At 35.1% G+C, this 14,217-nt stretch overlaps 1 protein-coding gene across 1 annotated transcript in view; it reads right to left on the bottom strand.

Moving 5' to 3' along the window:
- Positions 1 to 759: 759 nt before the first annotated feature.
- LOC127645299 (voltage-dependent L-type calcium channel subunit beta-3-like) overlaps positions 760 to 14,217 on the bottom strand; it is a 34,595-nt gene continuing 21,137 nt past the window's right edge. The window contains exons 3-14 of the mRNA XM_052128870.1: positions 12,919 to 13,041; positions 12,625 to 12,764; positions 12,426 to 12,487; positions 11,582 to 11,604; positions 11,341 to 11,421; positions 10,937 to 10,995; positions 10,679 to 10,788; positions 8,898 to 9,049; positions 8,327 to 8,422; positions 7,370 to 7,543; positions 4,897 to 5,537; positions 760 to 3,816 (exon numbers count right to left, since the gene is read on the bottom strand). Of these exons, the coding sequence (XP_051984830.1) occupies positions 3,582 to 3,816; positions 4,897 to 5,537; positions 7,370 to 7,543; positions 8,327 to 8,422; positions 8,898 to 9,049; positions 10,679 to 10,788; positions 10,937 to 10,995; positions 11,341 to 11,421; positions 11,582 to 11,604; positions 12,426 to 12,487; positions 12,625 to 12,764; positions 12,919 to 13,041 (1,896 nt within the window). The 3' untranslated portion in view covers positions 760 to 3,581. The remainder of the gene's footprint in view (positions 3,817 to 4,896; positions 5,538 to 7,369; positions 7,544 to 8,326; positions 8,423 to 8,897; positions 9,050 to 10,678; positions 10,789 to 10,936; positions 10,996 to 11,340; positions 11,422 to 11,581; positions 11,605 to 12,425; positions 12,488 to 12,624; positions 12,765 to 12,918; positions 13,042 to 14,217) is intronic.

Genomic DNA, 14,217 nt, shown 5'->3' on the forward strand with positions numbered 1-14,217 from the left:
TGCATAGTAGTGGAAAGGTATGAGTGTGTAGATGTGTTTGTGTGTGTGGTCTGAAACATAATAAAAATGTGCAAATTAGACAAAGAATATTACAATCCTCTGTTAAATTGTTACATGTTAAACATTTACCATACTGAACATAAATAAACAATAAACAATCACCTATTGTCTGAAATTAACTGACAAATCTACAATTATTAGTGTAGTGTGTCAAATTCAGTTAATCTGGCTAACAGATTAACATTTATAATATAACAACAATGCATTACAGCACGTGTCTGTAATACTAGCATGTTAGCTTCCCGACAGAAATTGACAAATAAAATCAACTTGTGCAAATACAATAATGATAACATCAACATTATTAACAGGTATATTTCTTCTAGAAATTAGATATAACTTACTTTTTCTTCACGAACGCACACAGCTTTATAGATTACAGTAAGCCAGCTTGTGCGATGTATAAAGCACACTGTCTTAAAATGAAAGGTGTATATTAATCAGTAGTGTGAAAGACATGTTCCCTCTAGTGGTGAAGTATGAAAGTGCAATTAAAGGAATAGACTTTCTAACACTATTTGTGTATTGTGAATTTTTACATTGGCACAAGTAACTGAAAATTATTCAAAATGAAACAATGGAGGAAAAGACAACGTGATTTTAATAATAGCATTTATCTGCAAATGTCCAAAGGTAAGTAATGTGAGAGCAGATTTCAGAATAGCTTTCTTTCATTTGGCATTTTACAATATAGTGAAGACCAGGGCTAGTTGTCATTTCGGGAAATTGCCAAAGGCTGTCTCAGTAACTCTAAGAATATAAGTCATATGTCCAAATGCATACATGCTTAATTTCTATAGAATATGTGTTGTTTTCAATCACCGGTTCTAACCTGTTGTAAATGAAAGGGATATTTCACCCAAAAATGAAAATCCTCTCATAATTTTTTCTCACTCTGATACCATATAAGATGTGTATGACTTCTTTCTTTTGCAGAAAGTAGGTAAAGAAATTAAAGTGAATGATGGCCAGACATTTGAAGCTCCAAAAAGCAGATAAAGGCAGAATAAAAGTAATCCATAAGACTCCAGTGGGTTAATCACTGTCATCTGAAGTGACCAAACATACCAAAATATAATTCCTTTTTCACTATAAATCTTGACAGCAGTCTCCTTGGCGATCGTGATTTCAAGTTTGATTACACTTAATATTTCGCCATCTAGTGCTTTGTGCTTCAAGCTTGAAATCATAATCATGCCTCGAGATTTCAATATAAAATGTATGGTGAAAAAATAGTAATATTTTGGTCTGTTCTCACCCAAAACCAATGGGATCACTTCAGAAGACATTGATTAAACTACTGGAGTCAAATGGATCACTTTTATGTTGCCTATATCTGCTTTTTGGAGCTTTAAAGGTATGGCTGACATTCACTGAAATTACCTACAGAGCCTGAGATATTTTTCTACAAATCTTTGTGTTCCACAGAAGAAAGTCATACACATCTGGAATGGCACGAGGGTGAGTAAATGATGAGAGAATTTTCCTTTTTGGGAGAAATATCCCTTCAAAGAAATGTATTCTATTCACAAAAAAAGTACCATATTATCATATTTTTGTAATATTGTAGTTTGTGGGTAAATAAGCTAAACCATAGTGGCATATATTAAGCCAAGATTCAAATATATTATGATGGTATATTTTGAAGAACTCTAGGACTAGAATATCTTTCAGCTCGGGGCAAGTTCTCAAACTAGTTTCATACATTGCAGTTTTTAGTCAGCCAAAACAGTTGTTGGATATCTTTTGTTACCCTTTCCATTTTTGCTGTTTCATGAATTGTTTTACTTTTAGAATTTAGTTGAAAAGCCATTAAATAGCTTATAATGCATTTTAAATACAGGTATATTATGAGAGTGGTTGATGTATTATCATAGTTACTAAGAAAAAGACCCTGAACCTCATTAGGCAAATACTGGTTTGGCTGTGTTCTTGGGCATTGCAGTGTTAAGCGTGGGAGTTCTTGCTTATATTTACCTCAAACTTTCAAAAAGACTATCTTGGCCTATTTGAAAATCCAATATATAGTAACCCAGAGGCTACTTATTCTGAAAGTTAAGATACCAAAACATTGATTAACCTTGACATATCTGAATAGACTTGTTTCATGGTGCCCCAATACCAGAGTACATGTAAGGGATAATGTATAGTACAGTCAGTCATTATTGTTGTGCCCACTTTTAATTTAATGGCAATCCAAGCCAAAAGGCAAAGAAATATTTTACCCAAAACATCCATTAAAGTACAATTGTATTAAATACACTTTTCAAAACGGTCTATTTGTACTGCATGTGTATTCTTAAGAAAAATACCTTTTTGTAAACGCTTCATAGTATAGTTCCTTTTTCCCCTAATTAATCTAAGGTGAATACACAATGAGAGCTATTTTTGGAAAAACAAAACAATGCACAACAAAAAGGATAAAACATAATACATTTGAAGTGTGTGGTATTTGGTAGAGGACATATAAATAAAAACAATTTAGTCAGACCAATTGAAAATAGAAATATATCTATAATACATTGCAGCAGGAACTATCCACAGTTTTATCTGTACATATTTTCGCACGCATTTATGAGGTATGTACAAACGCATAGAAATCAATTTCAAGCTATAGTGTTAAAAACTAATGCATAGTGTACTCAGATTACATAACAGGATATTCAAATAAAACTCATGGAACCAGATGTATAAGCAATATCAACAGAGCCAAGAGTTTTTAGTTTGTTTTGTTTTTTGTACAAAACTGGAAACAAAGCTTTGTCCATGCTTTTAATTAAATAGATACTTTTTACCCATTTCTCTCAGGACATTAAAGCATGCCTTTATCCATTCCATATGTATACTGTATGTATATAAAAAAAAAAAGAACATCTGAATAGGTTAAAATAGATCCAGGGTCACGGTAAGCATTGTTATGAGTAGGGCTCCATGCAGAAACCAGAAATACATGTAGTTGGTTGGTTAAAAATATTTACATTTTATATATGATAAATCAAATTTGGAACAGAACAAAAAAGTTTTCATCTGCATTAATTTTGCATGAGCATCAAACACCGCTTTAGTATGGCTTAAGGTTTGATTTTCACATAACTACAGTTGAAGTCAGAAGTTTACATACACTTCGGTTTAAGTCATTAAATCTAATTTATTAACCACTCCATAGAATTAATATTATCAAACTATAGTTTTGGCAAGTCATTTAGGACATCAACTTTGTGCATGACACAAGTCATTTTTTCCAACAGTTGTTTACAGACAGATTGTTTCACTTTTAATTTACTATATTACAATTCCAGTGGGTCAGAAGTTTACATACACTTAAGTTAACAGTGCCTTTTAACTGCTTATAAATTTACAGAAAATTTATTCAAGCCATTAAAAAAAATTAGCCAATTAGCTTCTGATAGTAGATGTACTGAATAGGAGGCATACCTGTGGATATATTTTAAGGCCTACCTTCAAACTCTGTATCTCTTTGCTTGACATCATGGGAAAATCAAAAATTATTAGCCAAGACCTCAGAAAACAAATTGTGGACATCCACAATTCTGGTTCATCCTTGGGAGCAATTTCCAAATGCCTGAAGGTACCATGTTCATCTGTACAATCAATAGTGCGCAAGTATAAACACCATGGGACCACGCAGCCATCACACCGCTCAGGAAGGAGACGCATTCTGTCTGAGATGAAAGTAGTTTGGTGTGAAAAGTGCAAATCAATCCCAGAACAACAGCAAAGGACCTTGTGAAGATGCTGGATGAAACAGAGTATCAATCAATCAAGAGTAATGAATAAAAGTATCTATATCCACAGTAACACGAGTCCTATATCAACATAATTATTGATATATAATTATATATATATATATATATATATATATATATATATATATATATATATATATATATATATATATGGGGGTTATTATAATTATTTGTTTTTTTAAGGCTCATTTCACCTATTTAATTATTAATTATTTGTTCATTACTTATTTAATTTTACTTCTATCAAAATGTAGTCATGGCAGTGTGTCTGAAAGAAATAACACATTCAGATGTCTAACGCACGAGTTACAACATAGTCGGGAGCAGGTGTACATTTTGTTTGTACCAACTAACATTTTGAAAATACGAAAACCTTTATGAATCCGAAGATTTACATCAGACTGGCTTTACGAATGATTTACACAAAAATTTGTTCTGCTGGTGTTTCATGGATGAGGCCCTTATTCAGTCGCTATTCACTGATCATCCTTCACTATGCCATTGCTTTATCAGTGTTATCAGTGATATTTAAAGATTATCAGTGTTAGTTAGCTAAACAACAGAAGAAGATTATCAGTGAATAACAACGTTTTTTAAATAATTTTTTGGATATTTACAGTTGCTATCCACTTTCATTACATGGAAAAGACCAGCTCAAGATTTCTTGCGTTTCACAAACAAAAGAAAAGAAAAAGAACAAAAAAGAGAAAAAAAAGAAAAGAATGCAGGATTGGAATGACACAGTGTGAGTACGTTTTCATTTTTGGGTGAACAATTCTTTTAACAACAATGGTAATAGAAAGTAAGGTATAAAGCATAAGGAACACAAAATTATATGAATGAAAAACATCAAAAGAGAGATAAAGGAAAGTTAGACGTCAACCAGAGGAGGCAATGATGCAGCAGTATGATCAACAGACAGGGCACAACAGATCAAGAAAGAGAAACCGTGTTGCTCTGAGTACACAATAGACAGCTTTTCACATAGCAGCATTCAAAACAATCCAAATCCAGAACATTTCAGCGATGAATGTACATATCTTCAGTCCATTCCTCTGTCTCCACACACCTGTCCCTCTCTCTGTCTCTGTCCCGCTCCCGTCCCTGGAAGTGGTAGTGATTGTGATGCGGGTAATTGTAGTGATGTTCTTGGTGTGAGCACAGCTGGCTCTGGTTTCTCTGTTGCCTGTTACGCTTATTGTGGTCCAGCTCGTAGTCCTGCTGTCCGTGGTGGGAATAATCCGCCGGAACATCTGTGGTCCCACGCCGGTGATGATGATGATGATGGTGATGGTTGTGATGGTGGTGGTTATGGTCCCTGTGAATTGTTGTCCTATTTTGGTAGACCTCGGTTTGGTCCAGATCATCCTCATCCAGGAGCACGCGCCTGCTCCGGGGCTCCGTGTACAAAGAGTCTTTAGTGGGCAGCAGCTCCGTGTCACTGGGCTGCTGGTGGCGCACTTGGTGGTGCTGATGTTTATTTTGGTGCTCAGTTCGGTTGGTGTTGGAGCGATGGTGATGATGGTGATGATGGGTCTGTCTCTTTGGCTCACTACGAAGGAGCCTCTCCTCCTCCTCTGCCTCCTCCTGCACTTCTTCCTCTTCCTCTTCCTCCTCTCTTGTCTCCTGGGCCTGGGGCAGATGCTCCTGCTGGTACTCCTGAGATCCTTTCCTCTTAGTGGCAGCCACATTCTTGCTTTTCTCTTCCTCCTGTAAAGAGGAAGAATAATGTTTTGAGATTAAACACTCTAGAATGTTCAAGGTTTTTCTCATTTTTTCTTTATTTAGTCTCACTCTATGGACATTCCTTAAAAAGCAAACAAATACCCATACAGTGTGAAGGTTTTCTGAAATAATGCACAAATAAAGGAAGCTGTTGACTACTATTTATTTATTTTCACACAAAAAAAACTTTTCGTGTGTACAAAAGAGTTTAAACAAGCTATTTGCATTTACCCTCCACACCTGCCATTTACCTCCTAACCTTATTCTCATAGACAGGTGATAATGCCAGGTGATACTACATTTAAATAAAAGTAATCCACAAATGTGTTTCAAGTCAAGAATCAAAAGCCAAAAAATTCATAGTCAAAGTCCATAGTCAAAATAATACATTTCGTAATTCATAATCAATAAACCAATAACAAATGCACTTATACTTGAAATGGCTCCAACACTGTTTTTAATTATTTAGAGATGCTTCTCTGAATAGTTGCAGTAAAAAAGTAAGTAGTTACTTAAAGTGTTAAGAAAAAAAACACTGAACTACAAAAGTAGCACTACCACCCTATTAAAATATTTACTTACAACACCTAATATTCATAAAACTATGGAATACAAAGCACTAGTGTCTACTAACACTACAGGCATTTTACCCTTAGAGTCCATCCTACCATCTCACTCACCAAACGTTTTACCTCAAGTCTTCTTTAAACGTCCAAGAGAGTTTAGTAAGAGGTGGGGAGGAAATTAAAAATGTTACAGAATGACACCAAAAAAGAAAGGTTTTGGAGCATTATTGAGCTTGCAGATGTTCCAAGCTTAAAGGGAGTAGATTTTTTAAATATATTTTAAACCTGTGTATGATAATCACACTGCAAAACAAATAAAAATAAAATAATTACATTTTCTTAATCAATATTTTTGTTAATTGTGTTGTATTTTCCAGTAAAATACTTAGTGTAAGATACACTATATATATATATATATATATATATATATATATATATATATATATATATATATATATATTAGCCTGTTTTTAAGAGAGTTACACATTTACATTTCATAACAAAATTCCATCAAATTGAACTGTATCATTTTTAACATATACCTAATTAATATACATTAATATATGTATATACTACTAACTTTATAATAATATACCTTAATCTTATATATATATATATAAGCAATATCACATGAGCAAGAGTGCGATATGGCCCTTCATCAGCACTGCTGTGCCCCGTGCCTGCGGCCAAATCAGATCATCTGAGTTAGGGAAATATAGCATGATTGCATGGAACTACTTTATTACGAGGCGGATCAGAATCTGCCATTGCTGGTTTAAAACAAATGATGTGTCCAAGCCTCCTTGAGTAATTAAAACATTTCACTTCAGAAATAGTATCACGGCTTATGCTGTTTCTAACAAGTCATTGGATAAACAAGGATGGATGTGTGTGTGTGTGTGTGTGTGTGTGTGTGTGTGTGTGAGACAGAGAGAGAGAGTGAGTGAGTGATACACACACAGTGAAGTGTCGGAGTGCTGATGGAACATATCTCGTCCAATCAGTTTCGAGAACCATTGTATAAATAGTTATTTTGTTAAAAATTACTCAATTCAATTTGATGGATTTTTGTAAGACAATAGGCTATATCTTACATTAAGTTGTTACCAGCGGTATAGTAGTGTCTGTAGAGGTGGGCTTTGTGGGCTACTGTGAATTTATAAAGGAAGTCATTTTGGATAGCTTTCTAATGGCTTTCTCCCAGTACTTTTGCTCCAGCTAAAATACATTTGCTTCTTTCAGAGTGTGTACCTTAGCAGGTGTGGGGCTGGTGGGAAGTGTGTTTTCTGCCAGTTTCTCCAGCATGGGATTGGGAGGCTCCATTTCAGGAGGGTGGGTGGCTCTCCAGTAGGCCTCCAGGTAATCAGCGATGTGCTCGCAGGCATCTGTGAGCTGGTTCTCATCCAAGATGATATCAAAAAGCTCCTGTGAAACAGAGAGTTGATGATGTAATAACAAGGGTAAGAATAGTGACTTTGAAACAAAGCCACAGAGTAATTCTGGGACTAATTTATGTCAATGACTGCGAGGGGTGTCTTTAAGGTGCCTTGCAACATGGTGTAGCTTAAAAATAACAGTCTTTTTTGATAATCAGATCAAGGCTGTTTCTGATAAGGCCCTGCAGCTAAATTTGGATTTTATATATGGGCCGTTAAAAGGAGAACGTCAAATAGATACAGTACATCAGCATGAAAACATGGGTGATCATGTTGATTTTCTAGTAAATAAACAGACTGTTATGTAAAGAATATAAGAGGTACTGAAGACAAACAATAACATGGTTACCGTTTGTGTCAAAAATCCAGAGTAACTGACTAATTTAAAATAAATTGTTCACCAAAAAATTGAAATGGTGTCATCTGTGTCATTTACCCACCCAACTATGAATTATTTTCTTTGTAACGTGAAACTTAAAAGGAGATGTTAGAATTCAGTCTGTTCCTCACAAAGCTATTGTATGGCTTCATCAGACTAGGAATATAGTGCACAAGGCTCGCGTGGATGACCTTTGTGATACTTTTCTGTTGCTTTTTTGTCCTTTTTTGAGCTTGGCAGTATACTGTACTTGTACTTGGAGATTCTACCTTTCATGATCTCCTTGTATCACGTCAGAAAGAAAACAATATGGGCCTGTATCATGAGGAAGAGTACATGATGACAAAATATAAATATTCTTTATAAACATGTTTCAATGGAAGACACACTTACATTAGGACACTGGGCCAATTTGTCTGCAGCCACCATCTGAACATTCAGGTGTTTAGTCTGAGACTTTCCTCTGGTCTTAATCAATCTTGTGAGGACCTGAACAGTGGATGAAAAGAGCAAGGAAAATGGACAGAATGGATGAGTGGGAGGAATAGGGAGTGAAAGAACACTGGGCATTAGGTTTTGTTGGGTCACAAGAGAAAGGTTCTTGCTTGCAACCAGCTTTCTCTGTGAAATAAGCATTTTTCTTTTCATTTAAATGCAATGGCTGTGCATTAAATTGTTTTGGGCAATGAATTAAATGGTTTTTCATGCAGTCTAGCATAGAAATATATTTATAATTTTGAATGAGAACACAACTGAGAGCATGCAGACTTTAAAAGGAATTGAATAAACTACTGTATATTTTCAGAAAAAGACAAGTTTATCAAACAAGCTGATACGGTACCTTCCTAGTGGTAACTCTGTTATTCCTATTCATGACCTTAATTTATTAATTTATTTTGTATTGAAAAACTCTTTGATAGTATACTTGAGCAACTTTCCAAGCTCTGTGAAAAGGGATTCCAACCTTAGGTGATGAAATCTTGACATAGACCAGGATTGGGGCCAATGAGGTCTTGCTAAGCTGGATAGGGTGGTTAACGGTGTCTGCATCCAGAACCACAAGCTGTAGACTGCGAGCTAACTCAAAAATCCTCTCTACTTCTCCTTGGATTTGGGCTGTAGGGAAAGAGAGAGTAAATGCAACAAGCACTAAAGTTCTTTCATATGACATCTTCCAAATATTATTCTATCAAATCTACTGAAATGCAGCTCAAAGTACATAAATGTATTGTGAAGCTTTTAATGTCCAATTCTGCTCATATAAAAAGTAAGAAGAATGTCAAAAAAGGATTTTCAGAAGTAGTTTCAGAAGTGAAGCTAAAGTTCAGCAAATGTCCCAAATTCAATACGAAACACATTCTGATAAAATTTCATTCAAAGGTCATGCATTATGATGGCACAGATCCTCGTCCACAGGAAATAAAAGAACAATGAAAGCTTAAAGCTTGCTCTTTTCTCTAAAGTGAGCAAACTTTAATGATAAAAAAAAAACAGGAGAACCGAGTTAAAAAATCAACCTACTGGTTTGCATCAAACTGGTCTTTCACAACTAACTAGTACACAAACATTAAATACTTTGGCTTGTATTTGTTTCACCAAAAGAATTATACATGAATTGCAGAGGATTTAGTGGTAATGGTGTCTAACACAAGCCGAAGCTTTTAGGAGTAGTAACCTTCACTAAAAGTATCAGGGTTTTTTGACAGGTATAGTGTTCTCTATTAGGTGAAGCAGCTCTGATGACACCAACAGGAATGAGTTGGGGAGAACGACAGGCTACTGCTGAGTAATACATACCCGCAGCATCTGAGGTTAGAGAGCAATGTGAGGAACAGAGTGGAGAGAACCAATCAGATCTCCTTAACAAAGCTACACACCTCAGATCCACACTTGGTGAGAAAACACAACCACTATTGTTGAACAACTACTTAATTAAAATTAATTCCACTTTTTTGTGTGATGTGACAATTGTAATTTACAACAGTTTCTTTGAAGTGGGGTCATTTTCTTCCAACAGCCTCAGATTTTCTTGACTTCTTTTTTTTTTGCATTGATAAGTTGCTGTTAATAAATGATCTCTTTTACAGTACATGAGCTATAAATAAAGGTCTGGGTTCAGTGATCAATCAAATGTTTTCAAGACGCTCTCTGATTCTGTCACTGATTCAGCATTGAATTTCATTTTAATTATTTAAAGTGTGTAATTCTATTGAGGTTAAAATATATTCTCCAATCCCAGCTTAATTTCCAGACAAAACTTTAAGTAAGCCTTTTCAACACATAAAAATTGTAAGGACTGTTCTAAATTTGGCTAATTTGTATGATATCGTACGAATAAACTTGTTTGGAATTGTACGACTTTCGCTACAGCCAATGGCATCGCTTGACATATTTTCCATCTAATACGCAACAATTACATGCTTCTGTCACACACAACAGCTTCCTATCATATTTATACACTCTACTGATTGGTTAGGTTTGGTGGTTTGGGTAAGGGCATAATATTAATAAGTATGTCCTTCACGCATTACACATTTGGGTATATGCACGTGATGAAATCATATGAATGAAATCGTACAACATCATATGAAATAACCAACTCATAAAATATGTACGAATTTTCATGATATCGGGTTGGCCATTTATTTTAGGTGCAGAAATTACATACTTCAGCTTTAACTCATGTAATTAGTTTGTAATGAATGATAAAGATAGAAAAAATAGAAAAGAAAAGGTAGTGATTACCTAAATTGGAGCGGGTGTTGGAGCGATCCATAATGGCGTGCTTGCTGGGGTTGTTTAGGATCGACCGTTTGGCAAGTGCAATATCCGCCGTCACCCGGGTGATAGTTATTCTAATCATGAATTTTATATATCATAAACATCACATTATTCTATATGCCTACACAAAATGATTAAATCATAGCAGATATAAACATTTGTGGACATAAATATGTCATTGCTCAATGGTCCATTCATTCTGTATTCATATGGGCACCATACCTTCCTTCAAATCGGTGTTTTAGAAAATCAAATAGAGCTTTTTGCATCATGTCTGTAACCTGCAAAATGAAAAAAGAGGGAAAACTCATATACAATTAAGCTGTGAAGTATAAAGACTTCCCAAACTAAAGTGCCATTTAGTAATGTACAGTAGGGGGCAGTAAATATTTGTACTGCTTTTGTGTGGCTTTAATGGACATAATCTAAAGGTTCTGCTATAAGATACTTTATATAAACATGAATCACGGTATAAAATCATTTCTGTTTTTGTTTTAAGAGTAAAATATTCATATTTGTTTGATGAGCTACTGGATTCTTTAAAGCAGTAATGTTGGAAAAAAGCATAGACTTTGGACTGTCCGTAAATGTCTGAATACAGCACACATTGAGACACTGGTAATCACCTCATAGCCCTTGAGTGAAGGCCCCATGAGCACCACAGGACGCATGGAAGGCACAACATCATATGCAGCCAGTTGTTCTCCCTGCAATATAAAAATTGGTGCAAATGTTCTTAATCAAAAAGATGTGTAAATGGTTTTGTAAATATGAGTATACACGCATGTGTGTGTATATATAATATAATATAATATAATATAATATAATATAATATAATATGTGTGTACTATATAGGGGGGTGCTTACTGATTTTTTCTTTACTTGCTGAACTGAAAGTTAAAATAAAAAATATAAACATTTTATTGCATACAGTCAGGTAAAAAGATAACAATGTATATACACTCTCTAAGCACTTTATTAGGAACACCTGTAAACCTACATATTCATGCGATTATCTAATCAGACAATCACGTGGCAGCAGTGCATTGCATAAAATATTGCAGATATGGGTCAGGAGCTTCTGTTAATGTTCACATCAACCATAAGAATGGGGGAAAATGTGATCTCATTGATTTAGACCGTGAATGTTGGTGCCAGACAGGCTGGTTTGATTATTTCAGTGACTGCTGATCTTCTGGGATTTATACGCACTACAGTTTCTAGAGTTTACTGGAATTACTATAATGGTGCCTAAAACAAAAAACATCCAGTGAGCAGTAATTCTGCAGACAGAAATGCCTTGATGAGAGAGGTCAACAGAGAAAGGCCAGACTGGTTCAAGCTGACAGAAAGGCTACGGTAATTCAGATAACCACAATGTAAACTGTATTGAGCAGAATAGCATCTCAGAATGCACAGCACATCGAACCTTGAAGCGGATGGGCTAAAACAGCAGAAGACCATGTCAGACACTTTATTAGGACCATAGTGTTCTTAATAAAGTGCTCAGTGATTGAATTTTCTACCTTTATTCCAAGTAAAAGTACTGATGCAAATCTGTTTTGTCTAGGTTAAGGCATGATAACAATTTCTGAATCATTTGATGAAAAACACGTTAACATGCAAATTAAGTAATATACAGCTCTCTTACATCAGTCATTTCTCTGAATATACATAATATATATATTTTATTAATGTAATGTCAGCACACCTGTTTGTGGTGGAGCTACTTTCTTTGCGTTCATATCATCTTTGGCAGAACTTGCTGCTTTACTGGAACAAGAAAAATAAATAATTTTGAACATGATGAATGTTGCAGCAATTTACTTTCTTTGTCATTTCTGACTCATTCTCCCTAAAAGAACCAAAACATACAATATACAAAAAACAACACGTAAATAAGTTTTTACTTGGCTAGCGCTTTGGCGGCCTTCCTGGCCTGCACCTCTCTCCTGATCAGAATGGTCTCCAGATTCACTGGGCTGGGGATAAAACCAACCACTCCTCCTTCCTTTACAGGCCGCCCAATCCACCAGTCATTATTAAATTTCTGCACAAATAAAACAAAACAAAAAAACAATATGAGGTAGCTTAAAAACAACTTCATTGACTATTGAATATCTAATTAGATTTACCTAAGTGTAATAATTGCACAGATGATTAGCTGGGCAACTACATTGCTGGAAAACCTATTCTGCTCTCACCTCTTTTATATGTAGGAAGTCTTTAGCCTCAAAGGAAACTCCTTGCCCTGGTATAGGGACGTTGTCATCATCTGCAGGAGTGTAAGTGAAGTTTGTTCGAACAGCGAAAGCAACAGGCTTACACTGCATGGTGGGGTGAGAGAGTTTGAATCAATTGAAATTTCTGCTTTTATTTTCACACAACCCCGTTAATTGTACTTTTTTCATACATTTATTTTTAGTAGCTCAGATAAACATGTTGATCAATTTCCGACATGCAGTACAAAATATAAATGTGGATGCAATATATGGAAATCTACTATGTCTTTGGTTAACCTATTGTACAGTAAACGAACATGTTTATATTTCAGTGTTATATGTGTAGTGTAAATGTTTATAGAACTGTTTGCTTTAACAAAAAAAAAAAATTGTATTGTAAAATTTTTAAAATATAAATCTCATAAAGAGTAGGGGTGTAACCTGGTGTCCTGGTAATATACCCCACATTGGCTGTATCATTCACTCTAATCTCTCCTATCCACCAATAGCTGTTGTGTGGTGAGTGTACTGGTGCACTATGGCTGCAGGTAGTTGAGGACTTTCCCCTGTTTACTATGTATAGCGCTTTGAGGATCAGAAAAGTGCTAAATGAAAGTAACATTCATTAATTCATTAACCAGGAAAAGAGAGCAGTCTGTGTGTCTTTCCAAGTGTTATCATGAACTCATTAAATCAGGTATGTGCTCTGCTGTGTTATTTTCAGTAGAGATTACATTACTATATAATGGCAGTCACAAATGTCACAAACGATCCCAAGCTTTCTTGAGAGGATGAATCACAACTCTACAATCTGATAAAAGGATACATACAGAAGGTGGCTAATGTGATCCTTTGTGAGCAGATACCTATAAATTGCTAACAGCGTGTTTCAGTTCAGAATATTATAGATAGAGGTACAGATAAATCAAATCAAATATATAGGCCTATTATGTATGGGTAAGAATATTTGTGAATCTGTATTGTGGCTGTATTGTGGTAGTGTTTATGAGTGAGTCTATGTGAATGGGAGCAGATAGGGATGCTGATACAGAAACACTGTTGTGTTCAGCATGTGAGTAATAGCACATGTGCTGCATTGCCCCAGGCAAGTTACTAATAATAGCTTTCATTCATTTACCTTCAAACCAGTTAGAATGCATGACTTTATTCTCGAAGAACTCCATATCTGCCCAGTGAAAGGGTAATACCATCTAATGACAACTATATGAGGCTTTAGGAGAGTGCAGGTTTGGATACATATGATGAGATCGAGTGATATCA

The sequence above is a fragment of the Xyrauchen texanus genome, chromosome 6 (assembly GCF_025860055.1).
Source record: "Xyrauchen texanus isolate HMW12.3.18 chromosome 6, RBS_HiC_50CHRs, whole genome shotgun sequence".
Lineage (NCBI taxonomy): Eukaryota > Metazoa > Chordata > Actinopteri > Cypriniformes > Catostomidae > Xyrauchen > Xyrauchen texanus.